General features: G+C 38.8%; 1 protein-coding gene across 1 annotated transcript in view; it reads right to left on the minus strand.

Moving 5' to 3' along the window:
• LOC141343242 (dynein axonemal heavy chain 5-like) overlaps window positions 1-25,161 on the minus strand; it is a 60,329-nt gene that overhangs the window by 14,668 nt on the left and 20,500 nt on the right. Inside the window, exons 11-35 of the mRNA XM_073847839.1 lie at window positions 24,198-24,413; window positions 17,163-17,270; window positions 17,004-17,089; window positions 15,571-15,892; window positions 14,589-14,795; window positions 13,455-13,626; window positions 13,025-13,170; window positions 12,433-12,601; window positions 11,767-12,015; window positions 10,941-11,137; window positions 9,127-9,220; window positions 8,464-8,606; window positions 6,619-6,820; window positions 6,134-6,369; window positions 5,752-5,988; window positions 5,423-5,485; window positions 4,905-5,143; window positions 4,123-4,363; window positions 3,802-4,001; window positions 3,517-3,670; window positions 2,039-2,202; window positions 1,643-1,799; window positions 1,294-1,506; window positions 978-1,202; window positions 349-521 (exon numbers count right to left, since the gene is read on the minus strand). Coding sequence (XP_073703940.1) covers window positions 349-521; window positions 978-1,202; window positions 1,294-1,506; window positions 1,643-1,799; window positions 2,039-2,202; window positions 3,517-3,670; window positions 3,802-4,001; window positions 4,123-4,363; window positions 4,905-5,143; window positions 5,423-5,485; window positions 5,752-5,988; window positions 6,134-6,369; window positions 6,619-6,820; window positions 8,464-8,606; window positions 9,127-9,220; window positions 10,941-11,137; window positions 11,767-12,015; window positions 12,433-12,601; window positions 13,025-13,170; window positions 13,455-13,626; window positions 14,589-14,795; window positions 15,571-15,892; window positions 17,004-17,089; window positions 17,163-17,270; window positions 24,198-24,413 — 4,613 coding nt within the window. The remainder of the gene's footprint in view (window positions 1-348; window positions 522-977; window positions 1,203-1,293; window positions 1,507-1,642; window positions 1,800-2,038; window positions 2,203-3,516; window positions 3,671-3,801; window positions 4,002-4,122; window positions 4,364-4,904; window positions 5,144-5,422; window positions 5,486-5,751; window positions 5,989-6,133; window positions 6,370-6,618; window positions 6,821-8,463; window positions 8,607-9,126; window positions 9,221-10,940; window positions 11,138-11,766; window positions 12,016-12,432; window positions 12,602-13,024; window positions 13,171-13,454; window positions 13,627-14,588; window positions 14,796-15,570; window positions 15,893-17,003; window positions 17,090-17,162; window positions 17,271-24,197; window positions 24,414-25,161) is intronic.

Here is a 25,161-nt window from a genome sequence, read left to right on the forward strand (position 1 = left end):
CAGTAAAATATCTGAATAATCTTTCTTTATTTTTTCTTTGTTATTATTATTTATTATTGTTATTATTACTACTACTCACAAATATTCATTAAGCATAACTACAACAAATATTTAGATTTTCAAGTAAATGTTTAAGGATTTGATGATGTTTAGATATGTTACAATAAAGGCCAAATTCTAATTAACATACTGTTTCTCATCCTTTTGTTTGGCTTTTGTATTTTGTTCTGGGCACAATTTATAATTGATCTATGATCTATGAGAAATCACACCTGCCTTGTAATTATACAGTAAATGGCCCCACAGTGGAAAAATAGAGGTAAACAAGCTTGTAATTGCCAGCAGCACCTGTCAGTGAGAGGAGTGATGACCAGCCTGTCGGTGCAGCCTAGAAACTCATTCTGGTACACGAAACACACATCAGTGATGTTGATCATCATCTTATCTGAGTCTTCATTAAAGTAAAAGCGGCATTGCTTCAGCCATTCAAAGTCTGTGGGACTTTTGATGTGCAAACGACACTGTGTGACAAGAACAGAAAATGCACTGAGATTAGGTTTTGCTGGGTAGTTATCTTTTGGAGTTGTCTCAAAGACATGTCTACAAATGCTTTTAACTGTGTGCTGTTTGGCTTTCAGTCATAAGACAAAAATAAGACATCCAAACTTGGCAGTTGACATATCCAAATGATCAGAAAGCATATGTTTAAAACATTTAGAAAAACAAATCAAATTGAACACCAAGAATGACTGCAATTTTGTAATTTGGTTGCCTGTCATTAGCTAAACTGCCTTTGGCTATTGTAAGAATAATAACACTTTAAAATCCTAACCCAAACGAGCATCTGACAACAGTGCAGAGACTTTATTAAAGTAATAATGAAGCACAATCTTAAATTATAATTTTATTATTTATACTGAACAATCATATTATATACCATATAAATGGATTAATAGAATCTAGATTAAGGGACTTACTAAATCATCAAAGATGTCCCTCTGGTGTACATGAATGGTGATTAGTGTCTCATACTTTGTCCGTTCAACAGCTCCAAGGTCTTTTGTGGTCATGTCAATCAAATTGTTGAGGAGCTCAAGAAAAAAATGGTTGGTTTTAGCCATGATCTTACGGTCATATCTGGCATTGCTCAAAGCATCCTCAGAATCCTTTGTCCAGATCATCTGGATTCCCAGTAAACCAACCTAAACCACAGGCACCAAGCAGTCTGGTTAATATACTGTACCCGTACCATGTTGCTTAATTCGCAGTACAACTTGCTATCACTGTGAATACCTGTGCAGGAAAGGAGTCCAAAAATTCAATCAACTCAAAGCCAGAGTCTTGAATGGCAAGTGCAGCCTGACGGATGACAAGATGCAAAGACCTCTGGGATTCTTTCAGTAGCGCATTAAGCCAGACCTCCACATTGCCCTCCGCTATGACAGGTCTGTCCAGCTCAACTGTCTCACCCTCTCGTGATGATATCGCCAGAATCTTATCATACATCTTAAAAGCAATTTGTTGTGGAAATGTTAATTTAATTTTGAAAAGCAGAATAAAAATAAATAAATAAATAAAAATTAGTCAGTGTGTAATGAAATAATCAATGTGTTATATTTTGCGTATTTAAAGTAGTGATTACCTTTTCGTGGAAGCGGACACATTTGATGTTGTCAAAGATGTTGAGTAGGTGAGCCTGGATGGTATGCGAGTCTGATGCTTGGCCCAAAATCTCAAGCAGGGCAGGATCTGACACAAAGAAGAAACGTGGAAATAGCAATCGCTTCTTCTCCAGATACCTGTAAAGTAGAAAAAAAAAGTGCCTAAATTAGCTGCACCGTGAAGAGCACTACTCAACCTGACAAAAAAATGCAACTCAGAAATATGAGATTTCAAAAGCCACACACTCTGGCAAAGTTTTTTATTACAGATTTTATTTTCCACTCAACCTAGTTTCCAAGTCCCAGCTGCATCTTGCAAAAGAAACTTGCTGAATCCTAATATAAGGACTTGACTGATAAACAGATGTGTGACGTACCCTGTGAGGGATTTTTGACACATTTCTAGCTGTTCCAGCAGGTGAGGCAGCAGTTGACCCATAGTCTCATCTCCAACACATGACTGGACTACATTGGGCATTTCATGAGCTCGAGTCATTATTTTCACCCAGGATTTATCAATGTTGGAGAACCGCTTTGCCTCCTAAAACAGAAAGTTTCATTTGACTTTGTTAATAAGATTTCACATTAAATATTTAATTTCTCAAAACTGTCAAAAAACACTGGTGGTATTTTACAAAACAAAACAAAACGAAACAAATTGAGCTGAAAATTAAATTTGATAACAATCTGATTATTATAATGCAAAAAAAAAACAATATAATGATTTCACTGTAAAGATATATTATTTAATTATAGAGTGCACTTGTAACCCATTTTAAGTAAATAATTATAATAAGTTTCTTATGTATTTCTATTCTGGAGAGAAGCACGGCAGACGTATTGTGAATTCAGTGAATGGTGTCTTATAACATTTTTATAAATGTATAATACAAAATTTGAAGACAACCTATTAAATAAGACACATTTAAATAAGCAGAAAACTGTTCAATGTTAATCTTAAACTGATATAAACTGATATTTCACTGTATATCAGCCAATTGGTAAACATGCTATAAACATTTGGAATATGTGGGTTTGAAATCAATCAGTAGCTGCTTTTCCACTATCGGGCCGAACCGTTCTTAGAACGGTCGGGTACAGTTCCAGTTGTGTTTCCACCTGAGCCTGGTACGGCACGGAACGATTACAAACCGTTCTCGGCCCGGAATTCTCGGCACGGTTAGACAACCGTGCTGAACCGGGCTGGTAAAATGCGTGTGCATGACGTCGCCACGCTGTTGCCTGGCTACCAGTTTCTCTATGGCTCTGTCTAAGGCTAAGCGGATGCGCAGTAAGCAGATATGGTAAATATAAATATAAATATAAATGGCTGAGACACTTTGGTCTGTGGATGAAACATTTGCTCTAATATTTATATTTGGACAGAAAGAAAAATTCAACAACAGCTGGAGGGTGCAAAGAGAAACGAAAAGTTTTTAAAATTATAGCGCAGTGTCTTGCAGAGAAGGGCATTAAGAAAAGTTCAAAACAGTGCCGGGAAAAAATAAAAAACTCAAACATACATATCGCGTCCAAAAGGACAATAACAGTAGAAGCGGGGCTGTCTACTCTTGCGTTACCAAGGCAACGATTTGACGCCTTTGTATTTACATTCCAAAGAGTTCCGTTATCTGCACCACAGTGGAAAATCAAACCGTATCTGTGCTGACTGGCCCGGATCGGCACGGAACAGAACGGTTAAGCATTGAGAACGGTTCGGCCCGATAGTGGAAAAGTGGCTAGTGTCTTGACCTAGTCTTGTTTTTTTCACTCTTTTCCCCAGTGTTTCTTCACTCCCAGTACAATGGTTAAAAATCAGGTGTCAATGTATGGAAGACTGATTTACTGACATTACCTTTGGCAGCTGTTTGGCTATGTCTCCACCAACAAAAACAGCCTCAAGGTAAATCCAGAGGTTTTGGACAGTCATCCAGTTCTCAATGATATCTGTTGTATTAGAGAGGTTCTGAACCCACTTCTGGATCTGAGCTTTGAACGGTGTGTTGTATCTATAGAGAGACACAAGGTCAGGGGCATCGGAGGATACACTTTATTACAACAGCAAGGATGTAGTGGAAAAGTTACTTATAGTCAGTACAATATATAAATGTTGAAATTAAATGCTGGTCTAACGCCTTACCTGTTGCTCATAAGGGAGCCAAGCATCATCAGACTGTCCTCCATGTTAGTAATGATCTCAGATGTGCTGTCTCCTCTCAGAAGGAGCTCACCTCTGGTTTTAAAGTGAGCAAAGGTAAAGGTCTTGTTGTCCCATTCAGCAATTACTTGCTTGAGTTTCTGCTCGATGTCACGCTCCTTTACAGCACTAATACAGATGTCCTGCACAAACGGTTGTTATACTTATTATGGAATTTTTTTTTTCATTTTGTGAAATACAGGGCTTAAAGGACAAAACTATTATCTAATCTATCTATCTGTATCTATAAAACTAAATTCCAACCTCAATTTCTTCTTTGAACTTTAGCAGTGGGGCTTCCATGATGTTACGGAGCTTGAAGTGATCAGTTTCAACCTCAAAGGTGTGACCTGTAACCTCAGTAATCCTCTTCCAGTGACGTGTCATCATGGCTTTGTTAGTCATTAGATCCAGCAGGGGGCAGCACTCGCTAAAGTCGTCAATAGTTTTTTTGAGGTCCAGAAATGCCTGCCACTCTTTAAGGGCCCGTGGCAGCTTACGACACCTGCAAAATAAAACAAAACACAACAAAACTAAACCAAAAAATAATAATAATAATTAGGGTAATGCATTTGCCGAATATTGCACTGGATGTGAGGTTTAAAGTTCATTGTTGTGCCTGATTTAATTTAAAGATAACTATTATTCAATTTGTAAAATGTCGTCCACTATTACTGAAAATTAATGTTATGTGACTGCATATAAAGCAAATCTTGCTGATTGCAAATGACTTTGTTGTAAGCCATAAAAATGTTTCTATTGTATTGAACTCAAGTATACTTTAACAGAAAACTCTTTATTCATCCTATTATTCTGAAAAGATTATTGTGCTACACTGGTACTCGCTCCAACAGAGCTGACTTTAATTTCAGTCCTTCACAGGCATGGAGAATTATTCTATTCTCTGAGAAGCTTCTGCGATTACCCAGAACGGACTGGCACAATTGAAATCCCCTGATGCTTTTATGCTTTTCAGTGTAACTTATTACATGACTGCCAGGGAGTGGATATTCAGAAATTTAGTTTGACTTCTGTAACCTTCTCACCTCGACTGAAACTCAAGTAGTTCATTGTTCATTCTGTCAATGTTGATGTTGGCCCATGAGATGTCATAGTAGCCATTGACTGTGTCGATGACACTGTTGTAGAGTCCATAAAGCTTTTGGAGAAGTGTCAACTGCTTCCTGATCTCAAGCAGCTGAGGATGCTGGGTAACAGGTAGGCCAAAGAGCTCCTCCCCACCTGTGTATGTGATGTACTTGCGGAACAGGTTGTCAAAGCGATTCTGTGGAACACAGATCATTTTAGTAAATACCCTAAAACAAGTATTGTTTTACATAAACAAAACATATGTACACAATGATAGATTAGACTAGTATAAAAATGCACTTCAGATTCAAATTTCACTTTTTTTCAATGCAGTCCAGCATTTTTTCCCCCCATAACTGACCAGTTAACCACTCAGAAAAGTATCTGGGTTAATGTAATTATATTATGATAGCATGTAAATGAAATTCAAGTTATGTTTATGGAAATAGACCAGATAAATTACAGGGTACTGTACCTGAAACATAATAAGCCTGTCACTGGCATCCTGGGGAGCCAATCCAACCACCATGGGACCATCCTGAGGATTAGACGCGCGCAAAACCAGAGAAACATATGCACGTATGGTTAATTTATGATAAACAACCACTTTGTTTTCCCTGTACAGTGGAAACATCAGTTGCTTCAAAGAATCACTTTGATTTTTGTGTGGTTTGATTTCTAGCATTTTATGTTACAGAACACCCACAGGAATATAAATGCAGGAAAACAACTGTGTTTGGGCTTGAAACAGTAATTGCCTCAGGGAACATCTCAAAGTGAGAGAAGTGGATGGATAGAGTTTACCTGCCTCTCAAGACTCACCCTGTCATAGTCATGGTAGAAGTGTTGGCAGTCCTCCACAAAGATTTCAACATTTCTAATGAGTTCTCCCCTGAAGTTTGGTTGAAGGGACACCAACTCATTCTGCACCTCGGTGCTACGAGAAAGCAGTTTCTCCCAGGTGTACCGAAGTGTGTCCACTTTGTCTGCTTCTTCTTTGGCAATCAACAATCCATATTTATGTAGCACGCTGTATGATTCCTGCAGGTCAAAACCAGGGAAAGAGACATTGCAGTTATACCAGAGGACAATAAATAAGTTGTGTTCTTTTTATTGTACAGTCATCAATATTTCTTAAATAAAATAAAGATCCTACATGCTTTATTTTTTCTATATTTGTTTGTACCTCAATTGGACCAACTTGAAAGTCTACAGAGATCTGGTGTTCTCTGATCTCTTTGAGCGTTGCCATTGCGATACGAATATCATCCAAGTCCTTAATTGGCCTGTTGAGTTTCTTGCTCGCCTCATCTATAAAAGTGAAGATCTGTTCCATCTCCATGCGATACTTCCTGTTGCAGTGGTGACCAAAATCCACCATCCAGCTCTTTGTCTCAGCAGTAAGAGCCAATTTTAGATCCACTGTAGGTAAGTTCAGCAACACAAAGAACAAAGAGTTATATTTGTAGTTTAATAAACATAATAATAATAATAATAATAATAAAATTTAATTTCTACAAAAAATTGTCATAAGTACACTGCTTATATACACTGTTCACACCTTTTCTGCAATCATTATTTGTGCTATTCAAATAAACAAACCTCTTATCTGTATGTTAGTCTATCAATCACTATTAGCATTCATAGTTTACTGATTCAGAGTCTGTCTACCTGTATATAGTGCCAGAGCTCCTACTGAGATAAACTCAGGCTCGGCATTAATTTCTAGCTCCAGATCCCTGTAGTACAGAATTTGAGACTCAAATTCAGAAAGAAGAGGGTTCCCCTGGATGAATTTCTGGATGGTTTCCTCTCTGTCTTTCTTCCAGATGTGGTGATAGAGGCTGAAGCGATCCAGAGCGTTCATTATATCCTGCATAACAGTACATACAGTACCATATCAAATATTACGTCATGTTATGGACACACCCAAATAAAATAAACATATTTAGTTAAAGCTATACAGTTGGGGGAAAAATTATTTGATCCCCTGATGATTTTGTGCATTTGCCCACTACGAAAGCAATGACCAGTCTATAATTTTAACGGTAGGTTTATTTTAACAGTGAGAGACAGAATAACAACAAAAAAAATCCAGAAAAACACATTTAAAAAAGTTATAAATTTATATGCATTTTAATGAGTGAAATAAGTATTTGATCCCCAATCAATGAGCAAGATTTCTGGCTCCCAGGTGTCTTTTATACAGGTAACGAGCTGAGATTATGAGCACCCTCTTAAAGGTAGTGCTCCTAATCTCAATTAGTTACCTGTATAAAAGACACCTATCCACAGAAGCAATCAATCAATAAGATTCCAAACCACCATGGCCAAGACCAAAGAGCTGTCCAAGGATGTCAGGGACAAGACTGTAGACCTACACAAGGCTGGAATGGGCTACAAGACCATCGACAAGCAGCTTGCTGAGAACGTGACAACAGTTGGTGACAACAAATGGAAACACAAAATAACTGTCAATCTCTCTCCGTCTGGGGCTCCATGCAAGATCTCACATTGTGGAGTTTCAATGATCATGAGAATGGTGAGGAATCAGCCCAGAACTACACAGGAATCTTGTCAATGATCTTAAGGCAGCTGGGACCATAGTTACTAAGAAAACAATTGGTAACACACTACCAATAGGACTGAAATCCTGCAGCGCCTGCAATGTTCCCCTGCTCAAGAAAGCACATGTTGTGGGTGAGTATTCCAGCATGACAATGACCCAAAACACAAGACCAAGGCAAAAAAGGAGTGGCTCAAGAAGAAGCACATTAAGGTCCTCGAGTGGCTTAGCTAGTCTCCAGACCTTAATCCTATAAAAAATGTGTGGAGGCTCGAGGTTGGAGGTTCGAGTTGCCAAACGTCAGCCTAGAAAACCTTTATGACTTGGAGAGGATCTGCAAAGAGGAGTGGGACAAAATCCCTCCTGAGATGCGTGCAAACCTGGTGGCCAACTACAAGAAACATCTGACCTCTGTGATTGCCAACAAGGGTTTTGCCACCAAGTACTAAGTTATGTTTTGTGAAGGGGTCAAATACGTATTTCACTTATTAAAATACAAATCAATTTATAACTTTTTTGAAATGCATTTTTCTGGATTATTTTGTTGCTGTTCTGTCTCTCACTGTTAAAATAAACCTACCATTAAAATTATAGACTGATCATTACTTTGTCAGTGGGCAAACGTACAAAATCAGCAGGGGATCAAATCATTTTTCCCCCACTGTACAGACTTGTTTTCAATGGACAATCATATTTCTGACTTGGAGTAATAAGTGTTTACAGTAGAAAACTTATAATGAAGGTCTACGGGTCAAGGCCTTTCAGAGGCTTCTTTTGGTTGTGCCTTAAAATACACAGTCTTTAATTCAATTCAGAATACTACTTTAACATTCAGTGAATTTAATCTATTTTGCCCAGTTGTCAAGAGAGGTTTCAAGAGAGGCAAAATGATTCTTAATAGTCTGGGGCATTGTCATGAAATGCAAAAAAAAAAAAAAGTTAAAACAGACCTTCTTGATGGAGTTGATGGACGTACTAAGTACAGAGACTAGCTTGACAATCTCTTTGTTCTCCGAGATGCTTTTGTGGTAGTTCTTAATTTGGATGGGAATGGCCTGGTTTGCAGATGCTGATATATCTGAGGTACTGCCTTCTGGAGGAACAAAATGTTCAAAGATGAAATATCAAAGTTAATAAACAAGAGCAAAGGGGAGCTGTGAGACAAGGATTCAGTAATATTATCTTTTTGCCTCAAATCAGTTATATGAAGGACCCTTTATCTCTAATCTGTTTCAGAGGATGAAGGGTTTACAGGCAGAGCTGTTTCATTACAGTAAGAAGAGATATGTCATGGTGACACTGCTGTGCTCTGTCAATTCTGTGTCAGTTTCCCTATTCTGAGAGTGAGCGATAGAGAGAGAATAAACGATGTGGATAAGATTGTTACTGTGACACTTGGGACATGTCACCACTTCACAAAATTACATCCGCTGTCTGCATTCATTATCTTTATTCCTCAGTTTTATTTATCAAATGATTGGAGATGGACTTATCCATCCAGAGCTTCAATTTTCAATCATTATAAAGAGAAATTTTAAACTGACCAAAGACCTGTTAGTTCCTGATTTGCTCTGCTGAGCTGTGTAATTACAGAGGGTGAGTAAGAGTCGTACCGGCTAAGCTGCGATAGGTCGATTCGCCATCTTCTGATTCACTCTCTTGGCTGTTCTGTTTCAAAGCGGCCATGCGTCGTTCACTCATTTTCCTCTGTGACAGCAAAAATACTCAAGTCTGACATTTTGCATACATAACACCCAAACAAGAACTACTTAGATTTTGTATGGCAACTTTTGAGCTTCAAGAAAACAAAATAATTACAAGGTATGAGAATAAAAGGTTTACAAAATACTAGGTAAGGTACCTACTCAAATGCAACATTAAATGGTATTTTAAACCCATTTTACTTAAACAATATAACATTTTCAAGTGAAACAGGATTTTTAACAAAAAAGAATGCCAGGTGGGACTTTTTATCGAGAGGATGGGCTGAAAAGTAAGAGGCCTTAGCTGAAAAGGAAATGTGTTTCAGGGCATATTTGCCTTTGCCATCAAGGTTACCCTTACCAAGTTTATTTTATTAAGTATACTTAAGTAAAGTTCGAGTAACATGACAAGTGACGAGTAACATGGCAAGATATGAGACTTATAATACGTTATAACTATGAGGAGGTAATCATACTCTTAAAAGCTATAACCACAAATAAGTAAAAATTATAATACATTAAAACTGTTCTTATGAATACTCATGAGATGACATAACATATTATAAAGTTTTTTATAATGCATTATGCATTCATTACCTTAAAGGAACCGTATGTAAGAAATTTATGTCAGTTAATTATAAAATGGCCCTAACATGTCACTAGACATTAAGAAATCATGTTCATTTCAAATACTTATATCACTGACAACAGTGGTCCGGCCAGGATATTGTCATTTAAAAGTGAGAGTTGCAGCCCTCAACTGATGTTATTGTTGTCATTTTGTGTTTTGGTCTGAGGCTCCACCCTCCAGCGATCTACCAATCACGAAATCAGTAGAGTTTCGTGAGACGGGTTGCCATCTCTGTTAGAGCTGCAGCTAGCTATACGAACGTGTCGGATAAAACATGACGTAAACGTTACGAAACCTAAAAGACTTCGTTATGAATCCGAAATACGTCGTGACAAAGTCGGAAATAAAACAAGGATTTGTATATGCTTTTGAAAGATGGAGACGGCTGAAAACGGAGAAGAATTTGAAGATAGACGCCATCGTTGGTAATTTTCTCCTGGACAGGTAACGTTAACGTTAAGATTCATCTATGTTTGGCTAACTTTGCTTCCGTACACAGTGGATTTCCCACGATCGGCCGTGCTAAATGCGTTCATAAAAAGCTTTATATCGCACCACTAGCAGGGTATGAAAACAACCTATGTTCCGACTGAAATGTGGTATTACAGTACATCTTTACGAAATATTTGGCTAATCGTCATCTGTAAATTTTTGCGATAGATAATTACTAAGCAAAACATCTCTTGTGAAGCATAAACATAATTAACAGAAGAAAAACAAATTACTGTGTAGGACTCGTCACTTGCCATTGGAAGCTCCTTGTTGCAGCCTACTCCTGCAGCTTAGCTGGCAACCTCGAGTCAGGGGGGAGCAGGAGGGGAAACACCGTTCTACAGTATTTTGAAAGTGATTGCAGTACCAGTTTTGGCCACAATCCTACATACGGTTCCTTTAAGAATACCCTTATAATGTATTATAAATACGGGCTTCATAGAAAGTGTTGCCAAAATTAGATTTAGTGGACAAGTGTATTAACACTCATTCATCTCAGTGTACTAAAGTGCGACAACAAAAATAAATAAATAAATAAAACAAACAAACAAACAAACACACACACACACACACACACACACACACACACACACACACACACCTTGGAAATTCTCTCCTTGCTCCACTGTCCAACTCCTTTACTGACACTGACAACACAATCCACAGCTCTGTTCAAAGCTTGTTGAACCTCATCTAGCCCCGGAACCATGATAATGTTGGGGATGGCTAAACACACTCCCACCCTAAAGATAGGCTGCTGCCCACTTCCCTTCTGCCGACTTGAGGAGTCTGCTTCTGCTGAAAGGTAGCCACAAGTGAATAGTGAGTTATAGTTTATTATATGAAGCTTAATGCTTGGAAAATGTAAATAAATAAATGTGCGGTCACATTTACTTTTGCTCAGCAAAATTAATAATTTCAATAAAAATCCACAAGAGAGGAGTTTGTAATCAACAACGGGAGTTTGTAGTCACACTAATTAACAAGAAACTTCTTTATGACCACTGCTACTGTAATTGATAATAGTCATTAGGCATTTTTTGCCTGCAAAATTCCAATAAAATGTGAACACAAGATAAGAAAAACACTCTAAAATGTTTTTACCAGTTTCAACTTAAATATGTAAGTTCAGCAGCTGCCTTAAAAATTTAAGTTAAATCAACTTAAAACTACTATTAATTTCAACTCACAACAATAAAATTAGTTAAAATGACTTGTACTTTTAAGTTGCTTTAACTTATGAGTTAAAATTACTCATACTTTAAAGTTGATTTAACTTAAAATTTTAATGCAGCTGCTAAACTTAAGTTTTTAAGTTGAAACTGGTGAAAACTTTTTACAGTGAACCTTCTGACTTTTAAATCAACCATAATTAAATGTACTAAATTATTATTAGTAAAACCACTGAAGGAAGTGACTTCACAAACCCAGGAAATGCATCAGTGATGATGCATGGATGCGCTTGCGTAGAGTCTCCAGCATGTTACGGGTGAGGCGCAGTAATGCATCCACGTTCCGATGGTTAAAATGAGAAAGCAGCTCCTTCGCCTCCTCCTCCATGACCTTCATCAGATCCTTCTTTTTCTTCTTTCTCATCAGTGGAGAAGAGGGGCCGACACTAGGGGCCATGGTGCTACGTGACAAGAGACGGCCCTCAGATTTACATTCCTCCTCTCCTTTGGATGTAAAAAAAAGGGAAAAAAACAGAAATCAGAAAAAAATTACTTAAAGAACTTGGAATATAAGAAGCCAGTATGCATTAATAAGGCCCTGAACATTCTTTGGTTTTCCAGCATTTTGTGCATATTTTAACTTTTTTCAACAGCGATGGTTTTGAGATTTTGAGATCCTTTTTACACTGAGGACCACTGAGGGTCATACAAAGTCATTCAAAGAGATGCAAACATTTACTAAGGCTAAAGGATGATTAATTATAATGTATTCATTTATTTATCTTTAAATTTACATTTAGGCATTTGGCAGAATGCTTTTATCCAAGGCTAATCGCATTTTATTCCAAAATAAATGAATAATAATAATAAATACAAACATTTCTGGAGCCAACTGCATGGATGATGGACAGCAGCTCTTACCATCACTGTCCATCTGTTCCACTTTGCTCTCTGTCCTGCTCTCATCCCGGTTTCTCTCTTCTTCCTCCTTTTGCTCAAAGTCCAGTAACATATTAATCAGCTCATTGGCTGCCTCCTCCACCAATGAGCTTTTGGTATGCAGCATCTGGGCTCCTTTGATGCAAAGCTCCTAATATGGTAAATAAATTGAGTAAACATGATCAGAATGATTATTTCTTCATTCTGAAAACTTTGCTGGTGTAGTCACAACAACAAACTGGGGTTTAAAAAGAAGTAATGGCAAATGGCATACATAATAGCAAAAGTGTCCCGTCTGACTAAATAAAAAGCTGTACCCGTTTGACATCGGCACTCATGAAACTAAAAGATTGAAAATGAAGTAGAACAGTTTTTGCTGTCATACTGAAATTGGAATTGAGAGCCCAACTTCAACACACCAATTTAGCAAACTTTTATCCAATTTGTTTGAATTTGTACAAATATCGAATTTTCATACAATCTGCTTATGCTCCACTGACAGTTAGTTTTAAGGGTGGATCTACATGCTATTTTTTATTCTAAAAATGATAACATTTTCCATGTATGTGTGTACCTTGGTGGTCTGAACAAACTCCTCGCAAGTGCATGGCTCATCTTCAGGCAACGCACACAGCGTAGTTGTGCTCATTTCCTGCAGAACTGCATCAATTCTAAACTCCACCAGATCATTCACTCTTTGTAGCAGAAGTTCAAGGTCCTCTATGAAACCAGGAGAAAGAACGCTTTCATTTCAAATATCTAATCATACAGGGCACATTTACAAACATCATGTACACAACAAGGCCGGAAGTATGTGGACATCCCTTTGTCCACACTAATGCTTCTGAATGCTTCTGAATGGCAGTAAATCCTAGCAGGCATGTTCCCACAAAAAGTGGAAGCTGTTTTAATGACATTGTGAAAACCATCATACTAACAAGTATATATTTGGGTGTCCACATTTTGTACTTATGGCCATGTAGCTGTAAAGTGGAGTCTCTCACCAAGTGCAGTACTGATTCGATTAAGGTATTTCTCTATGTTTAGAGAGGTCCAGCTGAGGGAGGTCAGACCGGGCAGGATGGCCTCATCTACTTTAGCCACATGTGGCATGAGCAGTTGTTCAAAGGCTGGCTGGATCTTAGACCTCACCCTGGAGTTCTCTCTCACCATCAGCTGAGGCAAGAAACAAATAAAACAAAAAAATAGCACACAAGAAAAGAAAATGATCTTGTTAGTAAAGCTACAATTCACAGTATGTACATTGACCTGATTGGTTTACTTGAACGGTTTAAAAACAAAAAAATAAAAATCAGAATGCGAAAAAAATTATACACAGCATTAATATAAATAGTATCACACAAAGATTAAACTAAAACAAAAGACAAAACATAAAAATAAAATAAAAAATACTTTAAAATATAATTAAAAAGAAACCAATGTTTATTTGTGAATAAAACCTAAATTAAATGAAATAAGTAAATTAAATGTAACAGATTGTGTCTCTTCAGAATACTTGCATTGAATAGCTTTGTTCGTATAAATTACTTTTATGATGTCTTTATTAACATCTGAAAAATTCAAGAGATTGACAAAAATTATGAAAAATTTTAAAAATATCTTAATTTGTGTTATGAAGAGGAACAAAAGCTTACAGGTTTGGAACGACATGAGTAAATGGTGAAAAAAAATTGGGGGTAAAATATCTAGTTTAGTCATGAAACTACATGGCGCAGGCTGATATAGGTTCTTAAAGCAATCTGCAAACAATGACATCCACCAGCATGGCACAAGTTGACTGACCTCTGTTGATTCTGCAGCCAATGAGCTTGCTTCTTAACCTTTAAATAATCTGCTACAGGTATTTTAATTTATGTCACATATAGAGCAGCAGCATATTTGTGGAGTTACTGACTAGCAAATCTCTCTACTCGCTCTACAGCAGCAATAACCAACTGCATATCTATTCCAGTAACAGTAGTAACAGTCATGTGTGGCTTAGTTGCCTATGCTGTGGCTTTATTGGTGCTTTAACAATTTATTGGGGACATTAATTCTTTTTGAATTAATCCAGAATGATTTCTTTACTAGTTCATAGCAAAAAAAAAAAAAAAAAAAAAGGCTACAAGTAGATATACCTGGAGTTTATTGTAGTTCTTTTTTAAAACATCTTTTTTCTGCTGCAAGATGGCTGCAAAGGGTGGAATCTCCAGTCCCATTCCTAGAATGCAGTCTGTTTCTCGAATCTGGGTCAGGATCTGGGGGTCAAAGTTCACGTACAGCTCCCCAGTTTCTGGACTCTTGATTAGCAAAGAAGCTTGCAGGCCCACTTTAACTGCTTCAGTCTGCAGACAAATAGATGAATATGATTGCTTGCTTTGTTAAAACAAAGATAAAATTGCATTTAATTAAATTAATTATTTTATGTCTTTAAAGGATTAGTTCACTTTTAGAACAAAAATTTACAGATAATGTACTCACCCCCTTGTCATTCAAGATGTTACTGTAATGTCTTTCTTTCTTCAGTCGTAAAGAAATTATATTTTTTGAGGAAAACATTTCAGGATTTCTGTCCATATAATGGACTTCTATATGGTGCCCCCGAGTTTGAACTTCCAAAATGCATTTTAAATGCAGCTTCAAAGAGCTCTACATGATCCCAGTCGAGAAAGAATGGTCTTATATAGCGAAACAATTGGTTATTTTCTAAAAAGATTTACAATTTATATAAAGTATATAATAAGTATATAATATAAGTATTATAATATATATAAGTATTATAATGCTTTTGCTAGATAAGACCCTTCATTCCTTGGCTGTGATTGTTTAGAGCCATTTGAAGCTGCATTTTGGAAGTTTAAACTCGGGGGCACCATAGAATTTCATTATATGGAGAGAAATCCTGAAATGTTTTCCTCAAAAAAACACAATTTCCTTAAGACATGAACATCTTGGATGACCAGGGGGGTGAGTACATTATCTGTAAAAAAACAAATTCTGAAAGTGAACTACTCCTTTAAAGATGACCCATAACAAATGTCTATAATCTAAAAAGAGAGGAAATTAAATAAATGAACAAAAATGCAAAGTAGTCAACAGTATCTTATTTTGACAACTGACCTGTGCCGTCCAGCTCTGATGATAAAGCACCTCAAACTCCAACAGCACCTTGGCCACCCGGTTGTAATTTCGAATGATGGGTTTAGCATCTGGGGTGCTAAGTAGCCCAGGCATCTGCTGGAAGAGATCTATGGGCTCCTGGATGCAGCTGTACAGCTGCCGAGCCCACAGGATCTTCCCTGCGATCGGAGGGAGGTCTGGAGCAATGGGGGGGTCTGTCTTCTGCTTGGTGTAAATTCGAGAGATCATCTCAATGTCCCTTCCAAAGTTTTGCAGAATTTTCTGGTACTTCTCACTGATGCCCAAGTCTGGGATGCCAAGCCTGGTAAATATAAACATGATGGGAGGGATTTTTTAATTAAACAAATACAAAAACAGAAACAATACAATTCTATATTCACTGTTAAGGTGCCCCTATTGTGGATTTTTGAAAATTACCTTTCATGCAGTGTATAACACAGCTCTAAGTGAATGAAAACATTTTAGCTGTTTAAAGTTGACGTCAACATGAAACATTAGTATATTGCCTGCCCAACGTTTTGCGTGTGAAGACCCGGGAAAACGATATGTTTTTTTTTTCTCTAATACACATTGGCCACAATTAATCATACCCTTTTATTCAATGCTTTTTGCAAACTCTTTTTGCCAAGATAACAGCTCTGAGTCTTCACCTATAATGCCTGATAAGTAGAGAACATCTGACAAGAAATCAGAGAACATTCCTTCATACAGAATCTCTCCAGACCTTTCAGATTTCCAAGTCCATGTTGGTGCTTCTGCTCTTCAGTTCACCCCACTCATTTTCTATAGGGTTCAGGTCAGGAAACTAGGTTGGCCATGGGAGTAGCTTGGTTTTGTTCTCAGTGATCCATTTTTGTGTTGATTTTGATGTTTGTAGATCATTGTTCATTGTCCTATTATAAGATTTTTAATTTTTTATCTGTTGGTATTTGTTATTATTATATTAGAATCCATGATGCCATCTATCTGAACAAAATATCCAGGATCTCTGGCAGAAAAATAGGCCCACAACATTAAAGATACTGCAGTATATTTCATTGTACACATGGGGTACTTTTTTATCCCTGTGTGCACCATATCAATCTTGAGTGTTTGCTGCTAAAAAGCTCATTTTTTAGTTTCATCTGATCATAGAACCCAGTCCCGTTTGAAGTTCCAGTAGTGTGTAGCAAATGAATATGACATTTCAGAATGAAAGATCAAATAGATAAACAATGTAGACTAATTTTCACAGCTTTCTTTAATCACACTTACCAAGGGTATGAATAATTTTGAGCACAACTGTATATATATATATACATAGATAGATAGATAGATAGATAGATAGATAGATAGATAGATAGATAGATAGATAGATAGATAGATAGATAGATAGATAGATAGATAGATAGATAGATAGATAACTTTCAAACCTTTCAAATTTCTTGAGCACATATAAAGCCCGTTCAGTACTTTGAATTCTGTCAAAGGTGTTGTCCATGAAAGTTTTCAGTTGGTTCTAGGAAGAAATATTTAAAGTATAAACAATCATATATATAAAATAAAAAATACAAAACTGAAAACATACTTACATGAAGTTCACTAGTTTGTTTGCAAAATTCATCATAGTCCTGATCAAAGTCTGTCCTTCTTTGGTCTAGGAAACTGTACTGTTTTTTCTTCATGGTCAACACAATGGCCTGGATATACAGAGGACAATGTAGTTGCTAGTAAAAAAGAAACTCACCAGACATGTTGTTTAATTAATAAAATATAAATGAATAAATAAAATCTAACACAGTTCCCTTTCGAAGGGAACTCTCACTGCGTCCTCTAGAGGGCGCTTTGGGGAACGCTGCAGCGTGACTCATGTCTGAAGAATACAAAAACTACATGAAATGGCCGGCGACATCGTATGACGTCACCGCGGTGCGCACGTCGCTGCCGCTGCGTCACTACCGGGCGACCATAACATAAAAGAGGCGCCCGTGCAACGCAATACATCTTCGCTGTCTTCAGCTATCTCTTTGTCTAGGAGTGCATCTATTCTCTCATTGGAGACCTGCGTGTGACGTGTGTGGTAATTTTATACCCACACTTTCACACTACCTGAACTATGAGGGGATAAGGCAAGCAATATTAGCTCTTGAGAGAGTAGAATGCAATCGGTGCATTCATTGCTTGGTTTTATGAGAGGCACGCTCTCATACCCACTTGCACGACTCTCAGCTATGTGAGTGTGGTAAATTTCAGCACGTTCAGCTCCCGAGGGAACTAATGGGCTTATGGCGAAAACGCATTTGCAAAGGAGTGAGGTGAGTTTCTCTGTTCCTCATTTTGCATGAGTGTGTTTGCCTCTCGTGGCATTTAACAAACGCATTCGCGGCGTTGTCAGTGGCTCCTTGCTTGCCTTATTCCTGAGGGAATTTGGCGCCTGGGCGGAGTTATGTTTAGCTACCGCGGGAGCCGAATATGTGCTGCGCGTCGCGATTGTGGAGTTAATTTACCGCCAAAAAAAAACAGAACAGAACAGTCTTACTAACTGCAGCTGTCTGAGGCTAGCTGTGTGTTAATGCTTCCCCCTTTAGGGTATTGGAGGCTTTCGGTCAGTTTTTTACCTTGGTTGGTCCTTCCTACACACAGATACCTGAGGATGTCTGTGTGTTGGTTTTCTGAATGCTCCCCTTTGGGGGCTGTTTTCAAAAGGACTAACCAGAGGTCTTTCACTGATCTGTTAGTTTTCCAGGCTCTTTGGCCTTTCTGGATTTATGTGGCTATGGACTAGGTAGATCACTGCCTTTAAGTCCGTCATTCCATGAAGGCCCAGGCCAGATTTTAACTCCTTAAACAGGGTTTGTTTAAGTTAGAGTTAAATGCAGGTCACTTTGGGTGAGTACGATCCATTTTTCTTTTTAACAAAAGAAAAAGGAACTTCATACTGTCTCAGGCCTGTGTGTTGTGTGTTCCTAAGTTTCTTTCTTAGGATTGCCCTTGGCATGTTTAACGCTGTCCTTTGCAGGCCTGTTCTGAGAATCCCTCTAACCTGCTCCGGGGAATTTATGTCCCGTTGAGGCAGGAACATAAATCCACCTGGTCGGGGGTCTTACGAAGGCAAGGTCGGTTCGACCGAGGTAGTACTCCCCTTTCCGCGGAAAGGGTTTATTCAGAGTACCGTTTCTCGCTAACAGAGCCAGGTTTTCCTCCCAGTTCATCTGGGTTTAGGGCCTTCCTTCTTGTCCAGGCTGATTCTCACTCTTCAGGCCTCACGCACGAGCTGGGCTCTCCCCTTTCCGAGGAAAGGGTCCCCAATGAGCGCCCCCCTCGCCAGGATGGGCGTTCCTCCCTGGCCTTCAGGGTTAGGAGTTTGTCCTCATGACTTACAAGATGTTATTCTGGATCTGTTTTGTGTGTTGTGTTTATTCCTTAGGAAGGAATATTTATAATTCAACGAAGCACCCCTCCCTCCGGTCGTATGGTGGTGTTTGTCTTCCAACACTTCGATCCAGAAGGGACAGCCTACAGAACAGGTTTCCCCCCTTTCAGTGGTTAAACGTGGGAGTTTTTCCCTTCACCTAGGTAAGCGTCTTAAAAATACATTTTAGGATTGCCCTAGCATGTTTAACTCTGTTGCAGATAGCCTGTGTACGAGAATCCCCTTCGTGTCCTCTCCTAAGTGAACTACAGGATTCCGTTGGACCCTGTTTAGGTAACCCAGAGGAAACTTCCTCTTTTAGCATCTGGTTTCCATGGAGACAGAGCTTCTCTAACCTGTTGAGATAGGAGTTCACTTGAATAGGAGTGCTGGCAGGCCACCCCCTTTTTTACAATACGCCTGAGGGCGGGGGAAGTGCTCGCTGCAGACTCGAGCAACTAAAGGATGCTCCCTTTTCTGCGGAAAAAGGTTTAACTGAGCACCACCTGGTGACCACTTTCCAATTTTGGGTTATGATTCCAGTTTAATTATGTGAACGCTCCCCTTTCTGCGGAAAGGGTTTTACTAAAAACTGAGCGTCACTCTGTGACTCATCTCAAGCCACCTCATTCTAGCCTGAGGGCCGGGGTAATGCTTGATGTAGAATCTACACCCAGGTTGACGGATGCCTCCCTCTCTGTGGAAGGGCTTGAGCATCTTTCGGTGTTAAAACACCTCAGAAAGCTGGCACCTTAGGGTCGATTCTCGCTCCTCCGGCCTCATTTCACTTCCCTTTCCGAGGAAAGGTTTTACGAAGTGTTAAACCATAGGATGGTTTTTCCCCCTGACCTCAGGGTTAGGAAGCTGTCCTGATATTTAATTCCAGAGCTATCCAGAATTCTTTAAGGCAAACCAAACAGTGCTCCCCTTTCTGAGGAAAGGGTCTCTTAGAGCTTAAGAACTCACGTTCCTCCCTGTGCGCAGGGTTGTTGGAACTGACCTTATAGCTCCCCTAAGTTTAGGGTTTCCTTCAGAGCACCATCCCAGGACGGAAAGTCTTCCTCCCTTCTTAGGGTGGGAGTCTACCCCGGGTAGACTATTGAGAGTTACTGACCTTCTACAAGGACGTTGGCGTGCCCCCTTTCTCAAGGGTTCACTAAATAAGAGCACCACTCCTTGGTGGCCAAGTTTTTCCTCCCTGTGCTTCAGGGTTAGGAGCTTGACCTTCATACTTCAGGTTTTTACTCTCCAGCCTTGTATTCTGGATGTATGCTCCCCTCTATGAAGGGTAACAGTGAGAGCATTCGCTCCTGTTGGGTTACGCAGCTCCCCTTCCTTGGAAGGGTCCTCTATGAGCGCCAACCCACCTTTGTGAGATTGCCGGACCTTTATACAGATCGTGTGGACCGGGCTGTGCATGCTCCCCCTTCTCATTAAGGGTTCCCTGAGAGCAGTGCCCCCTTCTGGAGAGCGATCCTCTCTGTGGATCAGGGTTAGGAATTTGTCCTCTACTATCGTCCACTATTACAGGATGGTCTCAGCTCCATGTTTATCTCTGTTAACAGATAGCTTGCGAGCTTCTGTCCAGAGTAGGGTGCAGCATGGCAATCCCCTCATCGTGAGGGTTATCCCCTTCTTCCGTCTCTTTAGACCGCATGGAGCTGGTAGTGAAACCCCCTGGGAAAACACTCTCCTTAAATCCGATTATTTCGGTAGGTGTCCCACACTACGCCTGGGCATCTCTCATAAAATCCACAAGAGTGGTAAGTGCACATACACCTGGGGCACTTCTATAAAATCCACATGTGTAGTAAGTTCCCACCAAGTCTTGGGTTCTTCCTTAAACCCTTTATGGTATGGGTCACACGTCTCACCTCATTCCCATTTATTGGAGTTGGCCTACAACCCCGGTCCCCTGGGTTCAACTCTCTAGATATCACTGTTGATGTCTACCGACCATCCACTATCAGGGCGTACCACTACTAGTGGCCCTTTAAAAAAAATAAAAAAAAATAAAAAAAAGATGGTCTCAGCTCCATGTTATTTCTGTTGACAGATAGCTTGCGAGCTTCTGTCTGGAGTAGGGTGCAATGGTATCCCTTCATCGTGAGGGTTTTCCCTTTCTTCCGTCTCTTTAGACGGCATGGAGCTGGTAGTGAAACCCCCTGGGAAAACACTCTCCTTAAAATCCGATCATTTCGGTAAGTGTTCCACACTATGCCTGGACATCTTTCTTAAAATCCACAAGAGTGGTAAGTGCACATTCACCTGGGGCACTTCTATAAAATCCACGTATGTGGTAAGTTCCCACCAAGTCTTGGGTTCTTCCTTAAAACCCTTTATGGTATGGGTCACGCGTCTCACCTCGTTCCCATTTATTGGAGTTGGCCTAAAACCCCGGTCCCCTGGGTTCAACTCTTTAGATATCACTGTTGATTTCTACCGACCATCCACTATCAGGGCGTGCCACTACTAGTGGCCCTTTGAACGGACCCAGGACAGGTTTGCTGCCCTCACATGGGAGCCAGTTCCTGAGGGAACTAGGCCCTATGTTGCAGTAGTTCCTTGTTCTGACAAGACTAAGTTTCCATTGAAACTTAGCCGTTTCCTTCAGAAGGAATTACTCTAATTCCAAGCCTAGAGCTGTGCCCTGGGTTCTAACCCAGTCCAGGTAAGTGGGTAACAGTTCAGGCCTCTGGCCGTGGGGGATAACGTTTTGACAGCCGTCACCACATCCTAGTAGGGGCAATTCCTCTCAGAATTGTTGCTTAGTGCTCGCTGGCATAGCATGCACTCCCCTCAACATGGCAGCGTGGGTATATCCGTTCCCCAAAGCGCCCTCTAGAGGACGCAGTGAGAGTTCCCTTCGAAAGGGAACGTCTCAAGGTTACGTATGTAACCTCAGTTCCCTGAGAATAGGGAACGAGACACTGCGTCCTCTAGACTTTTTCGCCATGCTTTGGACGATAGCTTCAGACATTGAAGATGTATTGCGTTGCACGGGCGCCTCTTTTATGTTATGGTCGCCCGGTAGTGACGCAGCGGCAGCGATGTGCGCGCCGCGGTGACGTCATACACTGTCGCCGGCCATTTCATGTAGTTTTTCTATGTATTCTTCAGACACGAGTCACGCTGCAGCGTTCCCCAAAGCGCCCTCTAGAGGACGCAGTGAGAGTTGCCTTCGAAAGGGAACTGAGGTTACATACGTAACCTTGAGACGTTTTTTAACACTCTTTTGATTTATATGACAAAAAATTTGAAATAGTTCACCTAAAAATTACATTATTTTATTGTCATTGCTTATTAAACCTCATGTCGTACAAGATTGTTTGTTAATTGCTATATAAAAAATTACATTATTTTATTCTGTCATTGTTTTTTCAACCTCATGTCATTCAAGACTGTTGGCTAATTGCTATATGGATCCCAAAACAAAATGTTTAAAAATGTTCAAGCTGTTTATTTTAATATAACAAGTAGTCCATAGAACTTGTGTGCTATATTCTGAGTCTTCTAAAGCCACATGTTCCTCAAAAGTATTAAAGTTTACAGGATTGGTATGACATGAGTATGACATGAGAGTAGGTAAATTATGGTAGAATATTATTTTTTGAGTGAGGTATTCCTGTAATGGCTTTTGATAAAACAACCATGAACAGATCTTGAACCAGAAGCATTCCCAGTTGGAAAGATAAATATTCAGTTGTTTGTTACAACAGCACTGAGCTGTGTGTACCAGAACACCTTAAATGCCCAGAGGAGCAGTTTGTTGTAAAATATTCAGTGACTCCTACAGACTGTCACTTTCACAAAGAACAGGAGTTAGCGATAGATCTTTATCAGCTTTTGTTCAATTATTCAGTATTCCTGGAGCATGGAGTCCTCTGGGTCTGAACTTTGTTTCCATGGACACAAAAATGAGAGTGAATAAATAAATTTGTGACTGGAATAAAGAGATGCAATGAATGTTAATGGACTCACAGTACAACAATACTAGGTTAAAGCTACAGGTAACATTTGACCTTTCATGAAAATCCAGCACCAGCCTGCCAACTTACATCATGGCCTTTGTGATTTTAAAAATCAAAATAATACTGATGTCAGATCAGCGTGAAAGGGCAATTTCTACTTATAAGTAAAAGATATTGCTCTAGCTTCCATGCTGGTTAACGCTTCATGATGAGACATGCACAATGTTAAAAAACTGATTATTCCTTTATAGTTACCTCCCATTTCCCCAGCATATCTGCAGTCTGTCCACGGTAGGCAGCAGAGAGAACAAATACCACATACTCCATGTTAAGAATGCTAACTATAGCCAGAAAATTGTTATATATTGAGTCAAACCTGAACCATAATTGTCCTTTTTTTGCATACAGGTAAAGTAGGACAATATTAATGTAAATTATATTACATTCATATAACTTAATACTTATCATCAGTATGTGTATATTCTTTCAGTACTGGACATCAGGATTAAAGGGATGGTCCATCCAAAAATGAATTGTTTGGCATTGTTTATTTACATTTATGTAATTCCAAATTGGTATAACAAAAATATTTTAAAGAATGTTGGCAACTAAACATTTTCGGTTGCCATTGACCATGAGAGAAAAAAAAAAACACACAGTAAAAGTCAATGGTGTCTTGTCATCAACATTCTTCAAAATATCTTCTTTTGAGTTCAGTAGAAGAAAGTAATGGATACATCTTTGGAACAACAAAAGGGTCAATAAATAATGACAGAATGTTAATTTTTGGGTGGACACGCCACACTTTTAGCCACTAATATTTTAGGCTATATCTAAAATATTATAGAATGACATGTAGATCTACAGAAGGTGAATTATCCAAAAGTGTCCCACTTTAACCATATTCACCCTGAGACTTACACATTACTATTATGAAGAGTACATTACAATGATCTTAATAAATTCTAATTATACCCTCAGCTGTGTATAATATGGTTCTTGTGAATATCTTACAATGACTGCAGACTGATGTGTTTGACAACCTTTCATTAAATCTTAGCTTATACAATTCTTTTAGTTCACTAACACATGCCTCATCCAAATTAAACATTTATGTGCCGCTAAAGAAGGCAACCTTTCTTTACTTCAGTAATTACACAGAATTATCTTCTGGGTATGTTCTTTTGTCTTCTGTACAAATCTAAAAATAGACCACCTTGATTACTACGTCATGGCCAAGATACCTGAAATCGGGTTGCCATGGTTTCCAGTCCCTCAATTTTGGAGTCCTGCAGGGCATTATAGGTGGTAATGGTGCTAAACATGTTTAGAATTTTGTTCAGCCGTCGCTGAAACGTGTCAAACTTGCCAAAGATGTACATCTCGCTAAAGTCAAACTGGCGCTCTGAGGGATTCTCCTCCAGCTTCTGCTTGGTTTTTTGGAAATATTTCTGGTATTCCTAAAATATTGAACACAAAGATTTGTTTACTCATCAGGAAGACACTTTTTCCCTTAAGCAACAGTTAATATATTTATTGTATCAACATATATATCAACTACTATCCCGCCTCTTATTATTAACTACATCTTTGTGTTAAACTTTGAGTTCATTTCTGGTAATCTTGCAGATAAAGTTACATTTTCATACAATTGAAGTTGAACTTAATAAAGTCACACTAGTCTCATGCAAGCACATATAATATTTACAGTTGAGGTCAAAAGTCTACATCCCCCTTTCAGAATCATTAAAAATGAATTATTTTAACAAAATAAGAGGGATCATACAAAATGCATGTCATTGTTTATTTAGTAAGATGTTTACAAGAGGAAATAATAGTTTAATAAGAATTTATCAAAATAACCTGGTTCAAAAGTTTACATGCCCTTGATTCGTAATTTGTGTTATTGCTGTGTTGTTACATGAATAAACTACAGCTATGTTTTTTTTTTTTTTTTGTTTGTTTAGTGATAGTTGTTCATGAGTTTGTTAGTGATAGTTGGTGATAGCAGGTGCAACTTTTTGAATTTAAAGATCAGGGTAAATGTAACTTATTTTGTCTTCTGGGAAACATGCAACTATCTTCTATATCCTTTGAAGGGTAGTGCTAAATGAAAAAAATATGATATTTAAGCAAAATAAGAAAAATGTACACATCTTCATTCTGTTCATAAGTTTTCCCTCTCCGGCTCTTAAAGGAGAACTCCGG

Source organism: Garra rufa, chromosome 9, assembly GCF_049309525.1.
Source record: "Garra rufa chromosome 9, GarRuf1.0, whole genome shotgun sequence".
Classification (NCBI taxonomy): domain Eukaryota; kingdom Metazoa; phylum Chordata; class Actinopteri; order Cypriniformes; family Cyprinidae; genus Garra; species Garra rufa.